At 33.2% G+C, this 27,866-nt stretch overlaps 1 protein-coding gene across 7 annotated transcripts in view; it reads right to left on the bottom strand.

Moving 5' to 3' along the window:
- Nucleotides 1-27,866, bottom strand: part of CACNA2D1 (calcium voltage-gated channel auxiliary subunit alpha2delta 1) — a 457,573-nt gene that overhangs the window by 34,014 nt on the left and 395,693 nt on the right. Inside the window, exons 19-26 of one of the 7 annotated variants that reach the window (XM_053926392.2) lie at nt 25,000-25,056; nt 20,940-21,011; nt 19,532-19,603; nt 17,098-17,159; nt 12,653-12,729; nt 11,359-11,379; nt 10,648-10,708; nt 2,740-2,837 (exon numbers count right to left, since the gene is read on the bottom strand). In XM_053926392.2, coding sequence (XP_053782367.1) covers nt 2,740-2,837; nt 10,648-10,708; nt 11,359-11,379; nt 12,653-12,729; nt 17,098-17,159; nt 19,532-19,603; nt 20,940-21,011; nt 25,000-25,056 — 520 coding nt within the window. The remainder of the gene's footprint in view (nt 1-2,739; nt 2,838-10,647; nt 10,709-11,358; nt 11,380-12,652; nt 12,730-17,097; nt 17,160-19,531; nt 19,604-20,939; nt 21,012-24,999; nt 25,057-27,866) is intronic. The other 6 variants (XM_053926393.2, XM_053926394.2, XM_053926395.2 and 3 more) reach the window with 6 other exon arrangements.

Raw genomic sequence — 27,866 nt, 5'->3', positions numbered from 1 at the left:
TCTTTTGATTTTGATTTTTTTTGTAAGTTAGTACAGTGATTCCAAACCATCATAATTTCATAGGCAATTTTATATATAAATATAAAACTACTTAACTGTATATTTTTATTTGTTTGTTTTTGCTGAGGAACATAAGTTACCAGAGACCTCGCTTATTCCAAGACTGGCATTTGGAATCTACTTGGTGAAAGACCCTATAAGCTCAAGTTCAAAGGTAATGAAGAAGATATAAATGATGAGAACCAAGGGTAAAATTAATACACATTTATAAAACACTTTGCCTTCATCTTGTCTCCTGGCTCCTCTGCTCTAAGCCCATAAAGCTCTGAATGAACTGTAAGTACTTCCTGAAACTTCACATTTATAATAAAATTTCATTTTATTCAGATAAGGAATATATGGTCTTACCTAATATCCTATAACTATAAGAGGTGGGGATAAGATAGGCTGGAAACATTTGGGTTGGTTTTAATTATTTTAATTTAATGTACCTTTCGCCCAGGATTAAAGCATACATATAACCCATATTTTAGACTTAATTTCAACTCATTTTAGGAACTATCTTTTTTGTTATATTATTTTAAAGAGCATCAATTTATTTCACTTAGCATAATGCTCTCCAGTGAGAAATTAAAGGCTAGCTCCAAATCAAAAAAAAAAAAAGAGCATCAATTTAAAAAGTAGCCCATTTGGAAAGTGAATGTAATAAGGTAACTGTTTCCAATCCTTTCAGGTAAAACAAACAAACAAAAAATGAGACCATTATTGTAACTTGTAATATAACCAAAGTTGTAAATAATTTCATAATTTCATTTGTATTTCCATTATCCTGTAAATCTAAAATTTGTCTTGTAATATGTCCCCTGCAGCTAATTCCATACAATATGTAAACACATTAATAGGGTTAATCTTTACCATTTTACACACACACACACAATATCATTTTCACATTAGTTCAAAATGAAGGAATATATGAGAAGACAACCACTCTATAGTGTGAATATTTAGGTAGGCCAATAAATTAACTGTAATTGAAATTTTTCTGATGGATTAAATACTTTTATAAGTCAAAATTAGTCTTGACTGTACCCATTAAAAAAAAAACTACATCACTTACATTTAAATCACTGATAGTCACTTTTAAAATTAGTTTTATGTATTTCTTGAAACCATGATGTAAAATATGATTGAGAAAAGTCTATAACAATCTGAGAAAAATCCAAATTATTTTATAGCTATTAGCTACTTTTTATAATTAATAATCCAATAAAATATCATCTCTTCACATGGTTATATAATTACCTCTTAACATTTCTTATTGGATCATAGGGGAGGCAGGTAAAGGTGAGTGAAGTGGAGAAAGTGATTGAAGAACAGACAAGAGTATGGATATTAGTCCTATTATACTGAACGTATTTTGACTAAACATAACATACTTTCCTAGGATCTATAGATATACAATTAAAGGATAATTCAGTAATATTATTTCAGTTCTGTTTTGGGAATGCCTATTATGATGAGAAATAAGCAATGATGTAAAATAACATTGAAAGGCTCTGGCTCAGTTGGGATAAGTACACACTGAGTGGAAAGAAGGAATCGCTGATATTCAGGCAAGATTGATGTAGGATTCTTCTACTCAAGACAGGTTTTCAGAGCAGTGAATTGTTCTTAGAGTTGCTGGTTATTTCTTTTTATGAGATAAATTTAAACGTGAGAGATGACTTTAAGAATGAATTTTCACTTATTACTGAGGAAGAGCTTTGTTTAATTGATAGGGAATTATTTTTTTTAAAAAAGGAAGAGAGAAGGGGAGGAGGAAGAGACAAGGGAAGAAGGAGTAGGGAAGAACAAACAAGTCAATCATGTATACTTTTTTAAAAGATTATATATACTAAGGTAAACTGTTTTTGCCATACAGTTGGTTTTCCCTTGTTACTTCCCATTTGCATTGCATTTTTCCTGATAGTGCTCTTATAAAATATTTTTAGAAAAAGTTAAGATTTTAAAATGTTTTAAAAGCTAACAACCCATACATCTCTATGAAGTTTTATAGTATGAAAAATGCAAATTTCTCTGAAAGACACATATAATAGTTAAAGACAACTAAAATTTCTTTTATCCCAATTAGACTTACTTCACAAAATGGGAAATTATAGAAGCATATTTTTAATACACAAAGTTAACTGTGATCAAAATAAAATGTAAGAAAACAAACCATTAATATATCTTTATATCTGATTTTTATTCTATTCATATTAAACTTGTTATATAAATTGGAAGGTATACAATTTGATGAAAATGTGTTCTATGTTTGTTTTCCTCTATGTAGCAAGAACAATGTGAGGGAGGGAGGTGGTCGTGGCTGGGGTGGGGCGGAGTGGTGGGGGAAAATGGAGGCAACAGTACTTGAACAGCAATAAAAAAAAGAAAAAAAAAGAAAAACTTTCAAAAGATCATTCAAAATTAAGCTTCTTAAATTTGAAAGGAGCAAAGGCAAGCCTATCCTGTTTACATTTAAACATTTGCAATGATCTATTACTTGGCTTTGAAATTTTGACTCCACTTAATAATGTAATAAAATTTTTTTACTAGGGCTGTATTTTCTTACCTTTTACTATTAAAATTTTATAAAGTAACTAAATAAACCATCATAACAACAAACTAACCTGAAGCAAGATTTGACCACTTTGGCCATAACCACAGTGAAACAATTATTGTGAATTAATGTATACTTACAAGATGGATTGTTTGGAGTTTTTCTATCAATAAACTCATTGAAATTTAAAAGAAATTCGGTGTTATTATCTGATATTTTAAGGTCATTGCAGTAATCTCTGAAAAAAATATTTGAAGACATTGGGTATTAAAATCAAAACATTGAAGATGTACACAGTAATTATAGGAAGTATAACACTTTTGTTTTACCTAGTTATATGACTTTGCAAGCCATTGATCTTCGTTACTTCCATTTCCTCATTTCTACATCACAACAACACTTTCCCAATAAGTGGTATCATAGATAATACATATTAAGCACTTGTCCTCTGGATAGCACGTGATCGATAAATGTTAGGTTTTTGTTATTCTTATTGCATTATTATCACTGTAAGTTGTAGGTTTGCAGTTTTCATATAGAAATTAACTGAGAAATTTAAAAATATTCATTTTCACTAAAGTCCATAATAAACCCATTATGTTAACATTTTGTTAGAAATGACTGTATTTAACAAAAGTAACCCATTTAAAAAGTGGCATTGATTTAGCTATTTAAAAACATCTAATTCCTAAGTTAATGAAAGGCAAGTATGCCTCTGCATTCAATCAACTACAAGATTTTGTTTGGGTACATGAAAAAAAAATGTTCTCCTACAGATTTGCATTTGGAAAAGAGAGGATTATTTAATAGTCTTTTAGGATAATTATCTATTCTTTTTCTTTTTTAACCCTCACCCAAGGATTTGTTTATTGGTTTTAGAGAGAAAGGAAGGGGGTGGGGAGAGAGAGACATGAGAAACATTGACTGGTTGCTTCCTGTAAGTGCCCTAACCAGGGACAGAACTCACAGCCTTTCGGTGTATGGGATGATGCTCCAACTGAGTCATCGGGCTAGGGCTATGTCTGTGTTTTTTTTCTTTTTTTTTAGAGTTATAATACTGAATTTGAAACAATTGCCAATGAACTTTTTGTACTGTTTTACTAAAACTAAATACACTATCTTATACTTTGAATGAATCTTTTTGCATCTATGATTTTGTAACATAATCAGTTATTTGGAAAATATGAGTCATGCATGTCTTCCAAATGATGACACACTTCCTTATACAATACTGACAATGCACACTCATAACATCACCACTGATCTCAACAAATAGGTCTAAATATTCAAAAGTTAACAGTAATAAATACAACTTTCCCAAAATTCTTATTTTTATTTAAAAGCTCAGGTTTTGTCATTGGCAACAAATACTCTCAGTTATTTCCTTCAAAGTAAAAATCTTATTTGATTGATTTTTGAGAAAACATTTTCCAAATACCCAAGTCATTCTTCAAGTAAAATGATATTTCATGAAAAAAGCACCCACTTCAGCTCTCAATTCAAGCAATCAGACAAGTGTTTTTCCTTTGAGAGCCAAGTTACTCTGATACACTACAGAATTTGCATCTTCATTGCAGTGTTAAAGGACATATTCAAGGGTAAAGCTTCAATAAAATTAATAATTTTCACTGCTTCAATCAAGGATATTTTAATGTGCAACTGCCTCTCCCCCTGATCCAGGCGCCTGGCAATGAAGATTGCAATGGCACTTATGTGCTACTGCTTTAATTCCTATTGAAGTGACAGCTCGCCATGGCTTTTGTGCTGTCAGTGCAAGTGATAATACGATGAAACAGACAAACATCATGACATTGTTAGTAAACTAGCTTTCACCTACTGTATTCTCTGAAAGGGTCTCTGGAACCCACAGGATTCTGAGAACCAGACTTTGAGAGCTGTTGTCCTAAGTGTTTTAGAAGTTCAGAATAAATGTAAGGCAACATAAATACAGGACTGCAATTGTAATTAGTTTGATACAACCAACAGATTGGATAGTCAAATATTCAAGACAAAAATTCAATTAAATAGTAATCATTTTCAGATGCAAGTTCATTATCTAAATGCAAAACCTCAGAGGGGGGTAGAAAGGAATAGAATGTCAGAACTTCAAAAACAAAACAAAACAAACAAAAACTTTGTGGGTCATGGAAAATTTTAGTTGAGAAAGGCAAGGTTGAGAAAGTTTACATGATTTGTACTCATTTTGTTAATTGTCGGAGCCGAACGTGACTTCCAACAATGCCGGGCTATTTTGGAAATCACACGAGCCTAGTAGTCAGAGGGCAACATACTGAATTTTGGTGGCACAAAACTGGAAGCGGAAGGCAAGGTATGAGAAGAACTAAATAAAATAATGTTGCAAATAATTACTAACAACCCATTTTAGAATTCTAAGTGATTATTAAAAAGCATTTCTACAATCTCATTGTATATTTGCTCAATTAATCCTACAAACCACTTTATCAGAAAGTGTTTACTAGTTTAAAGGTGAGGAAACTGAGATTCAAAGATGTAAAAATATTTACCCAAAGGTATGTAACTAGGAAATAGTCAAGCCCCGAGGAGAAGCCAAGTCCTCACCTCCCTAATCAGTGTGTTTTAACCTTACCAAGTGCTTTGAACTTTCAACTCCGGGCCCTTCTGTTATTGCCAAGCTCCAGGCCAAAAGCAACTCTGACCTTTTCCAATGGGAGGCTTTTAGTGTTATGAGCAATAATTTAGACTAAGTCTTTTTAATATGTTTTTCCTTGCTGGTTGGCTTGTGCTCCATTTTGAAGTAGTGTAATGATAGCCAGAGGGAAAGGGGAGTGAGGACTAGATGGGGGTGGGCAAAGTGGGGGCGAGAAATAGGGTTGGAAAGAGACTTTGCTTGATGTGAGGGCGCACGATGCAGGGTACAGATATTTTGCTGAGTCGTACACTTGAATCCTGTATAATTTTGTGACCCAATATCACCCAATGAATTCAATATAAAATAAAGATATCGTTGGCTTTCAAGATATTATTGACTACTTCTGATTACAGTAAACATCACACTGTCAAATAATAGTCTGATGTTTACTGATAGCAAAAGCTGAAAAGTGTTGATAGTACCCTTAAGAAGAGTTCTTGAATTAGGATGGGAACAAAAGTGAAAGGATTTTAAAAATGAGTGATGTGAGTAAACACTGAAGGTTGTGTCAGTGGGTGACTTCTTAGTAATAAGAATGATGGAGAAGGACCACAGAAAATTACCCACCACGTGGAGTGTGGTGCCTATTCCACAGGAAATAAGTAGCAGGAGGCTGATGGATATACAGGGTACGTGAATGTCTCGCACGAGATGGACAGCAATTTGAACATTTCACCTAAAATGTTACATGATGTGCTTGAGTGTGATATTGTTATGTTACAGAATTACATGCATATGATTTTGTAATAAAAAGGGTCATTATTTGTGCCAGACCCTATATTTGAGAATTGAATATGGGGCTAGACAGAGAGCATTGGTGTTGGTTGCCTGGTTCCCTCATGGTTATTCCACAGAGGATTGGGATCTTAAAGACTCTAGATAATCACTCTTAGGCTCTTGTCCCAAAGGAACCACACATGGCAGGGGGGCAGAGCAATAGCTGTAGTTACCAAAACTGCTAAATCGTTCCCCAAAATGCATGGGAAGACCTGCTGATACACCTTCTGTGAGGCACTCTTTCTCTAAAAGAGATCAATTTTACACACATTGATCACTATTTCATCTCCTTTAGGAAAACAATTCCTCAGAAAAGTGAATGTGCAAGGTGGAGAACTATTTGCACGGCTTTGAAGGAATGAACTAACTTCGATTTGCTCAAAATACCTTCAGGGCCTAAAGGGCCAAAATACCTTTTGGCCACTTTCAGTTTCTGACCAAATGGGCTTTGAAACTTAAAAGGATTTGAAACTACGATATCTTTAGTACTAGAAATCTGGCAAATGATTTCTAGAATACTGAAAATGGGCTTGTTCTCATTCTGGTCGACAAACTTGTATACTGAACTTTAGACTATCACATATTGTTACATATTTCTCGTTCTAACTGCTCCTCGTTGAAGTGCCTTCTCATTCCTGAATTTCCAAGAAAGATAGCGACATTCATCTGTTTTAGACTGTTCCTCCCTAAGACTGCATGCTTCTTAAAGGCAGGCGTGTTCCATGCATCTAAATTCTCATTGTTTTCCTTTTACAGTAGTTTTAAAATTGAGGAAACTGTAAAAACTGATGATTAATCAAGATCAAATAGCTTAATTTATCTAGGAATTAACAAAAAAGATTATATCTTTAAAATTTGCAAGCTTTATTCTTTAAATTATTTTAACATAACTGCTTTTTAATCCTCTTTATTAAATAACAATCTGTGCCCTGGATGGTGTGGCTCAGTTGGCTGGAGTCATCCTGTAGGCACAAAGGTCGTGGGTTTGATTCCCCATCAGGGCACATTCCCAGATTGCGGGTTTAATTCCCAGTGTGGGCACGTATGAGAAGGCAACCAGTCAATGCTTCCCTCTCATATAGATGTCTCTCTGCTTCTCTGCCTCTGTCTCTGTTTCTCTCCTGCCCCTCACTCCCCACTTCCTCTCTCTCTAAAATCAATGAAAAAATGTCCTGGGGTGAGGATTAAAAAAAAAAGTAAATAACAATCTTTTCTCCTCCCCCTCCTCTTACTACCTCTTACTACAACCATAAATAATAACTTTATTTAGAGCTCATATTTTTTCCAAAAACTCTGGTAAATACATTGCAAGCATTATTTCACTTAAAGCTTATACCAACTCTATGACATGGGTATTACTGATACAACATAAGCAAATAAAGAAACTGAGATACAGAAAATCTGAGTAACACAGCCATACAAATGAACATCTGGGTAACAGATCCAGGTAGTCTTGCTGTAGAGTGTGCTACACTGTTTCTCATTAACAACAGTGACAAAAGTCTATAACATGTATCCTATACCACATGACTTTCTCTGTTTTCTCACCAATTTTTCTTTATCCCAATTTTCTATCATTTTATTTTCCACAATCTTTGAATACAAATTCAATACTCACTTTTCCAGGAAAACATCCTTACAAAAATATTTTATTCAGATGTACTGAATGTTCTTTTGATATACATGAGCATTTATATATTTAATGTGCATGCTAATATATTAGAGTAATAAGGAAACTGATTCAAATCCCATATTATTTAAGATCTCTAAAACTGTTTCCTGATCTGTGAAATGGATAATTTATTACAGAGTTCTTTTGGTCAGTAAATATAATTATGCATGTAAAGAGCTTAAAACGTGTTGCAGTGAGCATTCGTTGCTTTGTGCCACAAGTTACAACATCCCTTCCCTTCTCCGGTATTTTTGCTCTTGGAGAAGGAAATACAGGATTCTATGAGGCAGTCAGCAAGGACGTCTAACCCAGTGAACATGGGAAAGAAATGACCAGGTCAAAGGGTTTGAATGTGGGGTTTAGTAAGGGGGGGTGTCTGAGTATAGTCCACAATAGAAAAGAAAATCAGTGAGTAAAAAGAGGTGAGGGGTAAAAGCAGTCCATTTAGACACCGAGAAAAGTTTAGTGTGGCTGGAATTTAGAGCAAAGGTTGGCTAACTTTTTCTCGAGAGGTCAGATAGTAAATGAATCAGGCTCAGTGGGTTAGATAGTGCCTATGCCGCAGCTACTGAACTTGGCCATTATACCGAAAGACAGTACATCAATAAGCGAGCATGGCTGTGTTCCAATAAAACCGTACGTATACAAGAGCCCAGCAGCCTGGAGGCTGTAGTTTGATGGCCCTGATTTACAGTAGAGAGAACCACATTGGTTAACTGGGACCTAGTGACAGAGCATTTGAAAGTCATAATATAAAAGACAGACTATCATGAGGACAATACGGAACCACTGGTTAGTATTTAGCAGATGAGAAACATTTTATTCACATTTTAGAAAATCTCTGGGTTACGAAAAGAAGACAGGGTTGGGAAGTAAGGAGGAAATGCTGGAGGTGGGGAGGTAGTTAGGAGGCACCTGTCAGGATAAGACAGTCAGGAGAGAGAAGGCAGGGGCCTGCTCTCAGACAAAGGCAGCAGAGTTTGACAGACCGACTGGACACTCATAAGACAAATTCTGTTTGGTAGGACTTAGTGATCGTTTTGAAGTTAGATATAAAGCAAAGGGAATACAGACAACTACCAGGTTTCAAAATTGGGCATTCACTGAGGCAACGCAGGAAGAAAAGTTCTCCAAAGAGGACAAATGTTAAGGAGATACTGAATCTGAAGCATGTTAAAGAGATTCCTGTTAGGTTTCCATAAATATGAGTATAATATTGAAATATGTAGTATAGATATAAAGTCTGAAAATAAATATATCGTTTGTTCCTCTACTGTAATCTAAGGTCAGGAAACCACACGATATGTCTGTTTTGCTTCTAGATGAATGGCCATCTTGTAGATTGGGAAGGCATCACCCCCAACTGCAGACGTGGACTGGATGGGTGGTATGTGTGTAGGCCAGAACAAGGGGGGAAGAGAGCCTAAGGCAGCACCCTTGTGGAAGGGATCAGAAGCAAAGCAGCTTATGAAACAGCGTGAATAGGCACCAGGCAGGGAGGAAGATTTTAGGAGTAGTTGTCATCAGGAGAGAGGTGGCAAAGAGTGTGTCAAAGGAGGGTGTGATGAGGAGTATTAAATACCAAAAAATTCAAGCAAGACAAGATGCTAAGGGCAGAGTCATCCATGAAGCCAAGAATATGCTCTGTTAACAGAGACTTCTCAAAAGGTAATATATATTCCCTATTTTTAGGAAGAATCAGTAATTCAGGTTTCCTTATGCAAAAGTAAAATAAAAGAATAACTTAGACCTATTTTTACAAGCCTTCCTTGGGTTCTTAGAGCAATTTCTTTGACAAGTATAAAATGTAAGAAATTAATAATACAAGTTCCTGAATCTATTTGCTTCAATAATTTAGTCTAGATCAGTGATTCAACCAGTGTGCTGCAGGAATTTTAAAAACACGCAATACCCGACTATTCGGTCAGGGGCACTGACTGCTTTTCCCTTAGATTGTCAGACAACAGCCAGCACAACAATATCCTTCCACTGTGAATGAAGCAAAACTATACCTTTTTTTTTGGTCAGATCAGCAAACAAGTATATTTTTTGGTGTGCTGCAGTATTTAGTAATTACTTTGCATGTGTCATGAGATGAAAAAGGCTGAAAATAATTAATCTAGATTAATAAGAATTATATTAAGTTGAATATTACATGTGTCTGTTAGAGAGTGGGAGTCAAACACTACGAAAATGAATAAAATTTAAAAAAAAGAAATTCACTTGGATAATGGAATGGAATTTCAAATACATGAAAAAAGAAGTGAAGATAAAAATGTGCATTAGGAATAGACAAGGGGCATTATATGAGGGGGAAATAACATTGGGCAGGAGGAAAAAAGGTCAATCGCGAAAAGTATGTGCAAAAACATCACTGTATAACATGTCTTCCCAGAAAGTTGTGCTAGTGTATTAAAAAATTAATATGAGGTTAAGACCGTCTAGAGATATAGATATTCTTGTGTTCATATACACACATATATCTGTACATATCTACTCATATCTATCAGTGTGTATGTATACATACATACATATATATATATATATAACATGTCAAAACATACACACATAGAGTGTGTTTGTATGGTACACACACACATGCAATAACACAATTGGTCGTTTTGTTGCATAGTTAGCTGCAACAAAAGCAACCCCTACATCTGTCGTGCCCACTATGGTGCCCCCACGTCAGCCACTGCTTAGCACAGTGAGAACCTGCTCACTCAGTGCCTGAGTGACTAAATGAATGAATGAGCAGGGTTGTCTTTCAGTTTTAAAGTTATTGTTCCCTTTGGTTTCATAATTTGGCATGAAATTAACCAAGAGCATTCTTGACCCCAAGTCAGAACTGCTATCATTCGTACAAGCTATAAAAAATAAATAAAATAAAATAAAATAAAACAAAGTAAAATAAAAACAAAACCCAACCTTGGTGCTAAGAATGTATATCCATATTCTTCAAAATTATCTGGCTTCAGTGTCTCTGAATCTGCAAAGATAATGTTACAGGGTTAGGTAAGCAATCCAGAATATATATCCTGAGGTTCTATGGCAATAAGAAGGTATTAGAAAGGTAATCTAATAAGAAAAGTTAAAACAGTCTACTTATAACCTAAATCAAAACACATCAATTAATAAAACTTCCTCCATCCTTACAGAAATAAAATCAACTTTAATTTTATAATATGGAATAAAAAGTTATATCAGAGAAAATGCTATGTTTATAATTTTCCCACTTACTAACTGTACTACAACCACAATAATTGATATCAATGTTATATTGGAGGTATTTTATTTAAAATGTCAACATAAAAATGTTTACCAATATATAGTAAGGAAAATGATTTCAATAAATGCCTTAGTGAATTAGTGACATTCTTCACATTAGTATGAATTAGTAAGTGGAAGGATAAAAGCAACAAGTATTTGTCTATGAACAAACTTGAATGTGAAACAGGTTCTATTTAAAAACACAAGCATATTTTTTCCCCATTTTTGGCCACAAAGATTTGAGTGATCATGGAGGAAAATATAGCAAATGAGAAGCACAAAGGATAATATCCAATAGGAATGGGAAAATCAGTGGAAATGTCAAGTGTACTAAACAGAAAAAAAATTGAGCAACAAGAAAATACTTGCCCTTCATTTTGCCCTTTTTTGCTGTCAAAATCCATCAGAAAGAGAAAGCAGGGAAACAAAAAAAAAAGAGGGTAAAGCAAAGGGGTTCACAAACAATATTTTATTCAATGATTTCCTTGAATAAAAATATTGTGTATAGATCAAAGGTTCATTTATGTACAGCTGTAGTCTGGAAAAGAAGACACATTTTTGAAAAACAGAAAGTAGGTCCTGTCAATTACTACTAGAGCAGTCTCTTGTACTGTAGTTATTTCAAGGGTCCGTTTTGCAAAGTGTCTAATGCAGGTGCAATACCACTGATGTTAGCCTATAAACAGAAGCATTTACCCATCATCAAAGACCCACCAGTCATCCCCTCATTTATCCACAAAGAACTAGCTCATGCAAAGTTGCTGGTTGTGAAAAGACCATCATATCTTTCAAGTGACCATGATATAAATGAATACAATACCACAATGCACTATGGGAACCAGGGCTGCAGAGAGCAAAAAAAGGACGGACATAAAAATGAAAAAAAAAATCTAGTTTACTTAAAGTCATATATAAAAGGTATACATAAATATACATAGTTTTGCTTTATTGTACCATAAAAATTTAGGTTGTTAGTAATAATTGAGCGATGTGTCAAGGATATGATAGTCATTTTACTTTACTAAATCTAGTCCCCCAAAACAAGGATTAATGATGACTTGAAATAGGCACTAGTGTTAATAATTACTCCACATTCCAAATGATGCTTAAAAAAACCTAACTTCTTCGAGTTACTGAAGACATTAATTTGGATTATAAGAAAAAAGTTAATTGCCAAACCAAAACCAAAACCCGGTGAAATTTAATGTATTCAAACAAAGTAGACCATGTGGAGCACAATATTACTCTTGCCAAGAGCAACAACAAGAAAAAAACAAAAGAAACAAAGAAACAGCAAAGCGTTACTTAGCACAGTGTCACGAGTAGAGCGTGTGGAACAGTTTGCGTCAGCTAGCAGACCCTTCAAACAACAGCAACAGAGGACACAGCGCTGCAATGATTCTGTGAGCACAAAGCAAGGCAGGGAAGGGCGGTGGGGACTGCCAGTGAGACTGGAGTACCTGCTCATATTCTATCCATGTAGAATATTTCTTGTTCCTTGCACGTTTGGAATGGGTTAGAATCATTGCTGTAGATTTGGTAAGAACAGCTACTAAAATGTGTAAGCCTTGGGTATTCCAAAATCTAGTCAATCTAGTCATCTTTGAACATCTGATACTAGAAGATAACAAATAGACCCTAACGTCGCTTTCACAGTACTTACATCTGGCCTGAGTTATTGTCTCTTCTATTTTGGCTTTTATATAGTAAAAACTGTAGGTTGGTAATACCAAGGCCAAACTGCAATAGAAACAAGAGAAGCATAAACACAAACAAACAAAAGTGAAACATAACTTAAAAAACACGTCAAGTTCATGGAAAATTCAGAAATCTTCCTCATGGGAAGGAAAAGTCATATTACTTTGATAGCAATGCATTCAGCCAATAGAGGACTTAATCCTGTCTTGCCATCCTGAGTCATCCAGTTCTCTACACTGTAGAGGATCAGAAGAGACATATGGAAAATAAGCTTCTAAACATGCCCATATATTAGCTGAGAAAGAAATGTCACGGGTACTGTATTTCCAGAAATGTGTATCAAAACATTTTGAGTGTTGAAAAAGATAGAATAACACTAGGGTATGTTTAAACAAAGTAAATAAATTTCATGAATTATATGTAAAGTGCTTTGTAGCAAATGTATGCTATTAAAATTATAAATGTATTATATGTGTATATGTACATAATCATCTGAAATATATTCCTTAAAGATAAGTCCACAGAGTCTGTTAATGGGAAATTCAAATTCCTTTATAGCACTAAGAAAGATTTCTTGCTCATCCCATTGGTTCTTAACCAAAACTTCAAGTTCATGTATTGTGGATATTCCGTAGCACTCGGTAAATTGTTGTCAGGTCCAACAGGACACACATTGTGAGCTGAGTGCTTTACAAAAGTCGTGGGCTACTCTAAACTTACAGAAGATGCGCAAACTGGAGGACAGGCCCAGTGCAAATCTTAGACCAAGTTCAGGAAGTTTTAGACATCGGGCTGTCAGGCAAACCTGTCTTCACACCTTGTCTTAGTGACTAAACAAAATAATGAGCTGACAGGCAGGTAACCTTACCACTTTGAAGTTGCCAATTAATAAAACACATAATGCATTAGAACTGTTACAAGATGTCAGAATATTTGAATATTATGCAATTTCCAATAATTCTATTGCATGTATGTAGTTCTTTTACTTCCACAATGGCTAATATCCATGTGAAGGACATAACTCACTATTTCATATCCACATTCACTATTGCAAATGACCTTTGCAATTCTTTTAATATAGAAGGAAACTTATGAACTAATGAGTGAAAAAATGAGTATATCTCAAAGACTGGCAATGAGACTATTTTCAAAAAGTGATGCTAGATTAACTTGACCCACTGAGTCATTCAGCATTTGCCTTTCATATTTAATATAAAATTTAGCAATGCACAGGAAAAGGCATGCATATCCAGGTTTCTAAATATGTCTAGGCATTTGTAGGGGATCTTCTTTAAAATAATTCAAGCATCATGTTTCCAAGGATTTGGGGCTGATGTCCAAACAATAATCTCATTACATATTTTATGGACAATACAGAACAGAAAAAACCCACAAAACTCCAGGTTTTCCATCTTATGAATATGTAGCTAAAAATTCATTTCATGAAGCATACAAATCAATGGTTTATTTGTTACAACTTAAATACACAGTCAAGATAGCAGAACAGGTGATGGCTTGTTACCTCCAGCTCCCAAATCTTTCTCTATCACTGAGTAACTCATAGACTTTCCTTATGAATAAAGGTCAGAGAAATAAAATGTGATGTAGATTTAATGAAAATCTCTACATTCATTTTATAGGTAACTTCCTTTAAGTGGATGCAGGGATTCAAATTAAAGTAAGCAGTGCAATTAGCCTGAGAGCGAGATGACCTTTCATGATTCACTTGCCATTTATAAAATGTAGAGCAGAATTACTGAGCATTTGAAGACTGTCTCCTAAAAATTCCCCACAAGGGAAATTAGGGCGTTTTTACTACCCCATCAGCATTTATTGCTAAGAGAAACTTCTAATTAAAACCGATGACATTATATCATGCAGCTGCCACAATGTCATTCTGTAAGCTTATATTACCTTTCATGTACCATGGAAAATAGTGTGAAAAGTCACAAGGAATACAATAGAAGTTTTAAAATTGACACATTAAATATATATATCTGGCCTGCAAGTCTCACGTTGTTATTTCCATCTTAAGGCAACAGTTATTTCTTCAACCTACAGCAGATAAGAACTTTTCCCACATTCCCAAAGATGCTCCCATGTACAGCCTTTGCTGTCTCTCTCCATGTAAAACCAACAGACCAAGGCTGGTTTATTTTCTCCTAGAGATTCAAGTCTAATGAAGCCAGTGGCCACCAGATGGATGGTAGATCCCACATAATATTTTTGTGTCTCATTATATATTTTATGGACAATACGGAACAGAAAAACTCCCAAAAAACTCCAGGTTTAATAAACACATTCATAAACTAGTTAATAAACATGATTAACTAGTTAAGTGGAATATAACACACTTTCAGCTCTATCATTTATCACTATCAAACTAAACTTTTCATTAAAAATGAGAAAATTCTATTAATATAATTAATTATTATATTTCAAAATGTGATTTCTAAATTATATCAAGGCTTAGGGACACAAAAATCATTAAGTGAAATTTTGGTACCTCATTCATTAAATCAATACATGCCATTTTTCTTCAATTCAGATATAACATTTTGTTCTCAATTGCTATTTGTGAATTTATTTGTACAGAGATTCAGGGAACTACTTATCACAGAAAGACATTGAATCTGGCTCAGCGCTGTAGACTGGGGAAGGGAATGTAGGAGGGAAACACGCAGAAGTAGGGACATTGGGCCTGTTCAGAAAATGGTGATTTGTGTGGGGAGGGCCGAGGGCAAAACGACAGGGCAGATGGGTTGGGCTAGAAAATATGTATGCGAGTGTCAGACCTGGAAGTTCCAATTTAACTTGGGTGAAAGTAGGAAGAGAGTTAAGTTTTGTGAACAAGAAATGACAAGCTCAACACTGGAGAAATAAACAATCTGGCCACACTGTGTATTATGTCTGGGTGCGTGAGGAAAAGGGGTTGAGTGTACGGGACATGTGAGAGACTATTACAAACACATTTAGGCAGGGTCTAATGAGAATTGAAAACCCCCAGAGGATGATTATAATTGCAGCAGAACCACCTGTCATTGCTGGATCACTGTCAGGGTCAAAAGGAAGCAGCTTTTCTAACTGAGAATTTGTCCGTCTAAGGAACAAAGGCATAGAGCGCCTTCCTCACTCTGCAGCAAACACTTTGTTTTTTCATCAAGTCGTCTCTAAAGAGACAGGGCTCCTAGATTTCCTCTGTCCTGTTATGCCTTTGTATCCAAAAATAAAAAAGGAAAGCTAGCAACAGTCATAAAGAAGAAAGAGAAAATAAGGACCTTCACAAGTACATAAAGATTGTGTATGTGTAAAGAGATGCCCAATAGAAATGAGAGAGAAATCAGAAAACAAGTAAAATAATTAAACCCGTCATTCTGGTGTTTCTCAGTAGGCTCAAAAGTATGTCAAAAAATGAGAAAGTGGAGGAAGACTGGCATGTATTCAATCATGACATTAACATCTATGTTCTCTTCTGTATCTACTCTGTATACCCTCCTGGAAGCACAAAGGGCAACAGTTTCCAATGATAACAACACTAGGACTCTATGGAAATTCGAGCACTCTCGGCTCCCCTGAAAGCTTATGTGTATATTGGGGAGGTTGTCAAGGAATAGTTGAGCTCACCACAAGCTATTGATTAGACTACATATTAAATACGTATTAATATGTAGCCAAAGAGTCCTTTGGACTTGAATATTTCAATGAAAGTTTGGACACCATTCTTTGAATTTGACAGGGTGAGAGAAATTGAAAATCTTAATCTTTATTTCTATAAATATTCATAGAATGTCTACCATGTGCCACAGTCTCATGTGCTGGGGATTCAAAAGTCAGTGAAGAAGGCAAGAATCTTAGAATCTAACACGCTTTCATACGGTGCTATTCTGTCCAATTTTCCAAGCCCCAGTCATTTGGAGGGATTGGGATATTGCAAAATTGCTACTCATGAGGATAAATTGTATCAACTGAGCATTTTATATCAGATTATACTATGATGTAATAAATTTACATTTAAGTTAATTTACACCCTAACATGTGAGTAATGTAAACAAATTTAAATGAAGTCAGTGGAGGTAATTACTACAAATTAAGGGTATATTGTCAACATTTATTGTTACTAGCATAAGTATACAGAATATCAAATATATTTATGTCACACATGTGACATAAATTCAGTCCTAAACTTTACATTCCTAACTTTTCCCCATATTTTTCATTTTAAAAAAAAAACCTATGATTTTACATACTTTAATGTTGGAAAAGGTAACATTTCTATTTTAATTACACTGAAAATAGCTTGTGAAAATGCAGACTTAATGTTCATCCATTGAAAATGGCTACTAAAGTTGGTGAAGGACACAGAAATGAATATTCTTTTATGCAATGCATTTTTCCTATTTAGCTGATTACCTGTAATCTGTGCCATTGACAGGAGTCCACGTGTATGTCCTGTTTCCTTTGTCAATGTATCTCTAGAAAAAGGTTTGACATGGTTATTATCACCTCTTATTCTTTGTAAATTTACATGAAGAGCAGAACATGATGATCTATTTATAAATGCAATGGTCACTCTGTTATGGGTACATGTATGTATAAAGCAAAAATTTAGGACAAAAATAAACACCCAAACACTAAGTTTTAAGGACTTACAAGTGTAAAATCTCTGTGATTTATGCCAAATTATTAACCCCCAAACTTGGAAAACATTTCCTGAAAAATAAAATTTAATAATGGAATAGGACTGGGAAATGTGAGATAAGTCTTAGATATTCCATGCTAGGGTATGGGTAAGAGAAATGGGTGATATCAGGAGATTAATGCAGTCAATGTCTAGACCCAAATGTATGATTAGCATATTACTGTTTTTATTAAGCCATTATTGTGGTTTTATCCGTCATAAGTGACTAATTACTTGGTATCATGAAGGTTGAAAAAACAAGTAAATATACTGAGAAAGGAAGTAGAGAGCTAAATAACTTCATGGTTATGGAAATCTTTCATACACAGCTGCTGAACAATTAGTACAGAAATTATTATTCTTTCTTCCATTAGATGTAGTGATGACATATTTATATCTTTAAAATTTTTTAGTCATCTCCAGCTTCATCATCCTCATCAGAACAGTAACATTCACTGAAATATTACTTCCAGTTAGGCAACATACTGAACACTTCGCTTAGCCATTGTCTCATTTAATCAATCCCTGGAGTAGATATTATCATTTTACACAAATTATTGATGAAGACATAAATCTTAAAGGGGACTTTAATTGGAAGTATGATGGAAAATATATGATGACAAATTCATTGCATAGCAACCACACAGTGTTGCCTCTGTACATCAGACATCCCTATGAATTTATTTAGGTGAATGGAGAATGGGAGGAGGGAAAACAGGAGTACTCAGAAGACTTTTGGACTAGTAAAATTCTTTAAAAAGATAACATTTACATACTTGCTACTATTCAAAATCATGGCAACCTGGTGTTTAGAAAGTTATAAAAATAATATCAAAATAAGATTAAGGAAACATACAAGATAATATTTTTTCACTGTTAATAACAAGAAAACTCTATAGGTTAATAGTGGTAAAAAAAAAAAAAAAGAACCTACACTAAATTGAAGAATGAAAATATCAAAGTGATTGAATAGAAACAAAATTGACTTGTAAGTTGAAAAAAGAATATGCAAATCAGAGTTCTGGTTGCTGGAACAACATGGAGAAGTTGGCAGAACTCATGAATGGTGTACATCTTTCCTCCAAGGGGGTCAACAGCATAGCTAAAGTCTGAGTGAATGCATAGACTTCAGGTTTCAGCAAAGACTGAAATTGATATATACCTCCCCTTATGTTCTTGTAGTAAGGACTCCTAATGATATTAAAATGAGGAAAGCCACATGCAAATGAAATATCATATCTAGATCTTAGCTCCATTTTAGGGAATGATCTGCTGAGGAGAAGTGTTACATTTAAAAAAGGGTGATATAAAAGCTTAAACCAGGCCCTGGCCAGGTAGCTACTTTGGTCAGAGGATCATCCCAATACTCCAAGATACCAAGGTTGTGGGTTCAATTCCTGGTCAGGGCACACAAAGAAACAACCAATAAATGCAGGGATAGGTGAAATGACAAATCAATGTCAATCTCTCTCTCTCTCTGTCAATAAAATAATTGAATTTCAAAGCTTAACAGCTTCAGAGTTCTATATTTTTTTCAAATACTCAAATATAGGAATGTATATTTACTCCACAGGTGACTGATAATAGATTATACACTCTCAGGCTCCTCCTATATGAGTAAAAAGTTCTTCCATGTCAGTGGAATAATAATAAAACAATAAAATTTTATTACATCTCTGAATCAGTGATTTATGGGGATAGTTTTGTTAACTCCTGACTTAATTTCAGATTTAAATGCAAGGCAATTGTTATACAAAGTGCATAAATAGTATACTAAGATAAATCAACCAAGAAATAAATACACAAAACAAATTTAAAACCCCAAATAATTAATAGATGGAAAGCAACAATTAGAACATTTGCATTAAATTGTGCTTTATTTCTTATAGTGATAAAAATGGAGGCATAAAATATAATTTGCAAGAACATATTGTTAATATAAGAATAAATCAAGAAACCCAAAGCAACATTATTTTATAAAAATTACAGTTAAAAATACTATTGAAAATATCCCTGCAGCAAAAGAGTACCTTAAAATTTTTTATTTACTAGAGATACCCCTGTTTTATAAACAAATATAGCTTTAATAAAAAAGAGAAACAAACTACCAATATTATTAATAACATGTATACTTTTATTTAAGAATAAGCCTGACTTAATTATTACCTCATCTTGAGATTTAACCAGAGTTCTGAATGTTTTTTCTCCACTTTCTCCATCTATCATTTTATTGCGGATCTAAGGAAAAATGGACAATTACTTTATTGCAGGCACTCAATTGACCTACCAAAGTATTATTATTAAAGTATTACACCTTATTTCAGAACAAATTGAATGAAAATTGTAGGCTGGTTTTACTAGTAGTTGCAGCTATTCTCTGGGAATACTCTTTTAAAAGAGCACATTATAGTCACTTTACATTATTAAAAAAAATAAGGATATCCTTAATGAAATATTTTCAATGAGTCATCAATTTTTGACATGTAATCAAGAAAAGAGTGGTTGATTACTTTACAAAGTTCAGTAAGGGGAAACCGATTTAAGAGAGGTTAAGTAATAATTACATTTACATACACAGTGGCGTGAGAGTTCAAAGACCAAGCTCCTTAACATTACATGACCCTACTCTATCATGTCAAAGGGCCGTACACCAAATATTCTTCAATCACCAAAACATCCCAGCATCACGCCTTGGCTAAGGATAATTATAATAATTAAATTCTATTGTACAATGAAGGAATCAATGTATAAAATGTATACAGCACGTACAAATTCAAACCCACAAATTATAAAAGAAAAAGGTGGCCATCGCATAGATAAGAGAAGGAGTTAATCCATCTGTAAGAATCTTAAAAATCTCTACTTTGGAGTATAAAAGCCATTTCAAATCCTGCCTCTGCTACTTACTAGCTGAGTAATATGAGACAAGTTATTTAACCTCTTGGTACCTCAAATATATCATTAGTACAACAGATTAATAATAATAATAGATGATGATGATAATGCCTATTTCAAAGGTTCTTGAGAATCAATGATTGACACATATTAGCTACTTAATAAATATTATTATTATTCATGATTATCCTTATCCTGATGGGGGACCCTCTCAAAGGAAGTGAAAAACCACTTTGGTTTGAAGTAAAATAGAAATTTTCTGAGTAAAGAGCACTGAGACAAACATGTCAGCCTCTCTGTGCATGTTGCTCATGGGGTGGCTGAATGGTTAGTTTCCCTCCAACTTTTCTTTCAACTCTGTAGCAACATCCTCCACACGTATATGTTTTCTTATTGAAATTTACAAGTTTCATTCATACTGAAATACTTAAAATTATCTCCACCTGTGCCATGCGATACAAACAAAAGTCACACCCACTTTCAAATATTTAATTCTTTTCATAGGATCTTTTGGATAGGAGAGCCCAGGACCTAGAAGTTTTTAAAGACAAAAATAAATCCATATTTGTGTACCTAAGAGAGGACCCAATACAACAGAGCTGCTCGACAGACACTTGCGGAATGAGTGTTTCCAGCATTTCACCTGAGGGCATTGTTCAAACCCACTGATTACACTCACCTCCACTTTAATGTCATTCTCTAGTTCTGCATCAAGGAAATCCAAAGTTACTGGCTCCTGAGATTTGGGGTTCTACATAAAAAATAATAATATTTAAGCATATATGACATTGTTAATGATGCCATATGTAGAATAATTCAATTAATATTTAAATATAAAATTAATCTGTAAAAGTTACTTACCTAAGGCATAATAAATAGCTGACAATATACTTATATAAAGATATATTCTTTCATATATATTTTTAAAATAATAATTACTATGCCAGGAATTTGAGCTTTAAGTGTAGCAGATTATAATTATTAATCACCAACTAAAGACGGTCTGATTTTGAGTGCTGCATTACATACTCCATTTAGAATCACAAGTTCCAGGGGGAAATGACTTTTGAAGATCCACTCACAGCTTTTTTTCAAAATTAGGATGGAAAGGGGCAAAATATAACCAGGTGGATAACATTTAGTAATAAAACAAAGGAATTATATAAATATACTTTATATTTGTATTTATAAAGAAAGAAAAAATTAAATGGAAGACAATATTTTAAAAACTATGTTTGAATTTTCTAAGCCCAACAAACTCATCTAAATGTATTCTTCCTTCTTAAAATGCATAAAGATATAAGTTTGCTTCCTATATTTGATTCTCAGGAACTTTATATATTTTTAACAAGTAAGATTAAGTTCATTTTATATGATAGAATTTGTGGTTAAGTAATAAGGACTTTAATAAAGATTAGCTATTGTAATTTAACTAGAATAATACCCCCTGGGTTCACTAAATTCTGTTCCCTGTTTTTAGCAACTCCTACTGCTACTTCTTGCAGGTGCCCAACAATAAATAAAATTCACTGTGGAACAAGGAAGGTTCTTTACTTATTTATACATATAACAAATTAAGAGTTAGCCTAGCAAATTCACCTCATACGACAATTTAAAAATTTGTCAATTACAAAATGAAAACTTATTGAACTAACTGATAAACAAAACTATACTGATTATCATATAGCACTTGCTAAGTGCAACATGCCATAGTAGAATTTCGTAGTTCACTAGAACAATAAAATAATAATGTGTCTATAATTTTATGGTTGCAACATTTTAGAAACTGGATATTTAATGTTTAATAAAACAAATACCACTTAACTATGACCATTAATTAGGTAGAAGTAATAAGTACAAACTATGCTGTATTAGTGCAAGGTCACTGGAATTTTACTAATTTCAGCCTCAAGGCTCTTAAAAAATACATTCAGATCATCATTATTTAAACACTGTTTTAGGAAGACTGACTACCCAAGACATTAACCAAATTAAAATAGATTGCAATTAACAATATCTTATTTATCACAAATGATGATAAATTATGTACATGTGGCATGTATTAATTTATAATTCTAACAAAAATGCCTTCCTTCAAAGAGTAACTCCACTTAAACAATAAAAGTTTATGATTCCCATGGGTTTTGATGAATGAGGATTTTTAAAGGCAAATTTATAAAAATATTCACTGCTTATGAATTCAATATCTAGAATCAGAAGATTCTAGAATACTGAAAATAAGTATTGTATTGTTCAACACTGACCATTGTTTGGACAGCATCTTGTTGATTTGAAATGTAGCATATTTCATAAGAAGAACATAAAAATCAACATTAAAAATAATTATAATCCTTTCTTTAAAATAACAAAACTGAGAACAAAAGGATACTCTCAAGTTGACAATATTATTCAGAATTGCTTATTTTAAAAGTCCCATGAAATAAATTATCTCACACAAACACCATCATACCAGCATTAAAATCTTAATAAACTCACTGCACAACAAAGTCAAAATAATCAAAACATAAATAAGAGTATTATCTTACATGCAATGGATAATGCATAGCATGACCAGACCCAAACAGCATGCATGGAGGAGGCATTATCAGGAAGAATTGGTAATATGAAGATCATGTCCCAATCCAACATATAAAGACACAGAGAAGAAAATGAAATCATAAAAGAAACATGTCAGTGTACTTTTTAAATGGCAATCTGGCTGACCATTTTTTAAAAGACCCATCACAGGCACAGTGATTGAAAAGTTCAAAACCAGAATCTTTAATAAGAAAGCACCAAGAGAGGCTTGAGAACTAGAATCAAGTTCCTCCACTTCCAATACTTTTGTCTGATATTTTAAATATCAAACATTTCTTATTTGTAAAATTTGATTATCAACTGACAGAATAACCACATAATTTGTGGACCTAAAATAAAAGGTAATGTTGTTAACAAATTGTAAATCGAAATAATTAGTATTATTAAAAGTACTACATACGTAGTTCTAAAAATATTCCCAAATTTCAGAAGTCTTGTGTGGTTGCTAGTTTGCCATTTGGGGTTTCCTTAAAGGAAAACAAAAATAAAACAAACCAATTTTCAGGTTGCTCATCTTTCAATTATATCATAATATTTACATGCAATATATGAAAATACTACAAAAATAAAAATTCACTAAGATGTACATGATTGCTAAGAGAAAAACACAGAATGAAACATGCAAGAGTAACATAAAACAATTACATCAAGGAAAGACTGAAGTATAATTTTAACCTCCACAGGAATCATAAAGACATAAGGATTGATGTCAACAACATGAGATTCAAATTGTCATGGAATCAGAAAGCTGGAAGGAACCTGAAGTTACTAATCCAGTGGTTCTACTCTTCAGAACAGCCTGGATTAGCTTAAAGACTAACAGAAGGCTGGATTGTATCCCTGGCCAAATTAAATAAGAATTTTCAAGAAATAGTGCCTGAAAATTGATGTTTAGATATATTTTATTTCCTAGGCAGATATACTTTGTGGGGTAGAAAACAATTATTACTTCAATCCTCCTGCTTTTCAAATGAAAAAACTGAAGTACTATGGGGATTAATTACTCAAGTTTACAGTGATGGCTGTAAGTAGAAGCAAACTAAACCTCACCTCCACTAATTTCTGGCTGAAGGATTTCTTCTTAATATCATACTACCTCTCCATTACACATGCTCCTCAACTTATGATGAGGTTAGGTCCCCCAAATCCCATCATTAATGGAGAATACTCTAAGCTGAAAATGCATTTACTACCCTAACCTACTGAAACCATAGCTCCAGCTAACCTACTTCAGCGTGCTCAGAACACTTACCATTGTCCAGCATCATGAGAGTGTCCTATCACATATCGCTAGCCCAGAAATAGATCAAAGTACGATTTCTACTGAATGCATATTGCTTCTGCACCACGGCTAGTCAAAAAATTGTAAGTCAAACCATCATAAGTAAGGGACCGCCTCTATTATGCCACCAACTTCCTTTTGTAAGAAATATAAGCTTTCTTCCGAAACCTTAAATCACACTGAACTATTTTTAAAGTTCTAAATTCTCCTACTAAACTACATGTACTAAACCACAGGAAGTATCCTTTTATGTTAATTATTTTAGGGTACTTAAAGAAATATGCATGCATATAATAAAGTTTAAATTTTCTTGCCAAAGGAAAAAAAATTTGCAATGAGCTTCCAAAGCAACAACAATTCATGTCTATTTTAAATTTTGGACGTCTTTAACTGGCTAAAGGGAAATTTCTCTAATTTCTAATCTAAAAATATGCATTTAGAAATTTAAAAATTTTGGCTTAAATTTTATGGCTCATAGAAACTATCACATCAGAATTGTATTTTAATGCCACTTAGAAGTTAATTTTACAAACAAATTGTTAGGATTACACAGATTTGACACTAATTTCACAATACTTAATCAATTTATTTTTAGAAGCCATTTGATTATGATTACACTGATTGTTAACATTATTATTACATAATTTGCTAGCAATTTTTAGTTAGCCAATGCATACCCTCTGCCATCATTAATAACATTTTTGCTCCAGCTTATTGAGAAATGATGCTCATCTTCATCTCATGCTCTGGAAGCTTGATGTCAGGAAAGGCGGCATTAATCATATACTTTTAGAATAAGAAGCTTAATTTTGACTCCGATTTTGCAAATTTGAAGGCACTGCTAACTACATTCAGTTACCTGAACATGGGGTCTCCTTTTTCTTAAATTAATTGTTGGTATACCTACACCAATAGGCTAAAGCAACAGAAAGATGGAAATTCATCATACTACATTTCAACATAGGTGAGGGTTCTAGCCTATAATCAATTTTGATCAGATATTTCCTTTACCAGAAACAGGTATCATAGAGTTCATGAAGAGTCAATAAATAAAATACAAGTTTAAAAATATTTTCCGTAAATAAAAAATGTTAAGCTAGTAAGAATACTCAAAAAGTCTTTTTAGGGAAATGACTATTAATATTCTCCTTTTTTCCTAGGAAAAAAGTAAGGAAGTGGGAAGTGAGAAATATGGTTTGTCTCAGACAATTTTATGCTGATTAAAAAAAAGAAAAAATAATTTATAGAATTTACATAATTCAAATGTGTTAAAATATAAATATCATAGGATTATTTACAAAGTCAATTTTAAACCCTTACAAATTGAGCCCAAGTGATACCAAATGTTATATCTGTGGAACTAAGGGAGAATTCATTCATAACACTATAGATTTGTTTTATTTTTTAATTTAATCTTTATTGTATTTTTTCCCTTTACCATTTAGTCTCCTCATATTCCCCCAAAAGGAAAAATGACTCATGGACATGGACAACACAGGGGGAGTGGATTTGTTTTGAGTATTGACTTCTAAAACATAGAGTATGCACAATTCCTTTTATGATAAATAGTTCTTAAGACTGATCAAAATGAGATACCTAATATGTACCTAATCTGATTATGTCAATGAAACAAAAATGGAAAAATAATAAAATGAGTTTTGAAATAAATCATCATCATTATTTTCCTTTTTTTCTATTGGTAATTGCTGATGAAAGAATTAGAATGAATTTTGTTAACATACCTACTGTTACTATATTGGTCCTTTGTATTTGTCAATTTCTAAAACAGCTGTCTTACACACTATATCATCCCTTTCTGATGTTCTTGTACCTATCCATGTATCATAAACCATTACCCACAAAATAGAAATTGTGCTGTTCACAGCAGTTTTGTTTGTAACAGTAAAAAACTGGGAAGGAGACAGATTTGCTAAACAAACTGCACTGTCTTAGTACTGTGGGCCTACACATAGCAGCAGGCTTCAGTTTTACCAGGCCCACTTATGCCTTTTTATAACCAGTGTGTTTGCACACCCAGTCTACTATCTGTCAAAACAAACTTTCATCTATATACACCACTTACAAAAATAGTATTGTGTCCTACATAAAAATGATGGAAAATAAAAGGAAGGTCATTTTGAAGAAAATACTATATTCCTGAATACATAAATGCTTGGTGTGGCGATATGAATAGATACAACTAAGTAGTTAGTTGCTTATACCTGTACACAATGAGTAAGTTGGGGTCTAAAAGCGGTAAGAAGAGTCATACTATATTGGTGACATTTTCCTCCGTAGGACAATTTGGAATAAGGACTACATAGGCACTGGTGTACATACGCAGAACTGCCGTGAATGCAATAGCTACAAGACCAGATTGATGAAAGTGTTATGTATGGTATCTTGAATGTCCTCAGTGGAATTTCTAGATTTTTGAATTGGTTTATAACTCTTCATAAAGGTCTGAATAAAATCAAGCATACTTTTCCCTTAAAAAAATAGAAATCATAATATTTAACATGTTGATGAGAATTCACAAGTATGAATTTCAGAAAAAAGTATATTCTCAACAATATTTATCTGAAATGGTTTCTAAAATATTTTTTCTAAATGTTCTGTTGCATACTTGCTTTTAATAATTTTATATAAAATATGAAAAATTAATATAGTCCTGAGAAAACTACCTGGCATACCTGGGATATAATAAGGATTTTTATGGAATTTATGTTTTTTTATAATTGTATGAATTTCTATTAATTCTTAATATAAGCCACATATATATTAATATCATTCAAATAGTAATAAAATATTTTCTATATAAATATTGGTTGTTCGTAGAAGAATACAGAAAAGGGGAAAATCTTTTTAAAGTTTTATTAGGTGTAACTGATGGGTTTTTATATATACTTTATATGTGCATTATTCACATTACATTGTATTAGTTTGTCTGTGACATATTTTAGTTTCCTTTGGAGAGTGGATTAAGACCTGCAATCATGAACACAGGGATCCTTCACACCCTTCAGCACGTTACATTGCAATTACTTTTAGTCACTTTAGTTATGATAACATAATTCAAAATAGACTGGATATACAAAAATCAAAAGTAATATCTCCATTTTTTAATTCTTAAAATGAAAAAGTGTTCAACTATGCAAAATCATAGACTGCTTAGCCACTCATAAACAACTCTATTGGGAAGACTTTAATATGACATGTTTAGAAAGAACTCTGATAGACTAATAATCATGTGAAAAATACCTATATTGTATGTATAATAAAATAACTTTCAAAATGATGTAGGGTGATCAGCAGCTATATTTAATTGCAAATATTTAGATCATGAGAAACTGTATGGTAATAAGTTCCAATGTGAGAAAAATTAGAATAGACATTCATTATAATCATTTATTATGTTTTTGCGTTCAATATTAATGGTTGTTATATTGACTTGACAATATTTAAATGCTCAACTTTATGTGTGTATGTGTGTGCCTGCTCATATATTTGCATATGTCCTAAAATATCACTCACATTAAATATCTATGACTAGGAAATAGAAGGTAGCGTGGGGAAGTCTACATATATTTCACTACAGCGTAGTTTAAATAATCTTCAGTATTATTGTCAAAGTTAACAACTTGAAAATGCTTATAAAGTACAATTACAAGATTTTACCAATTTTAACTAGTAAATAAATTTCACCCTATCTGTGAGCATTAATAA

Source organism: Desmodus rotundus, chromosome 6 (assembly GCF_022682495.2).
Source record: "Desmodus rotundus isolate HL8 chromosome 6, HLdesRot8A.1, whole genome shotgun sequence".
NCBI classification, from domain to species: domain Eukaryota; kingdom Metazoa; phylum Chordata; class Mammalia; order Chiroptera; family Phyllostomidae; genus Desmodus; species Desmodus rotundus.
Note: the sequence above shows the minus strand (reverse complement) of the source record. Positions and strands in the feature narration are given on the sequence as shown.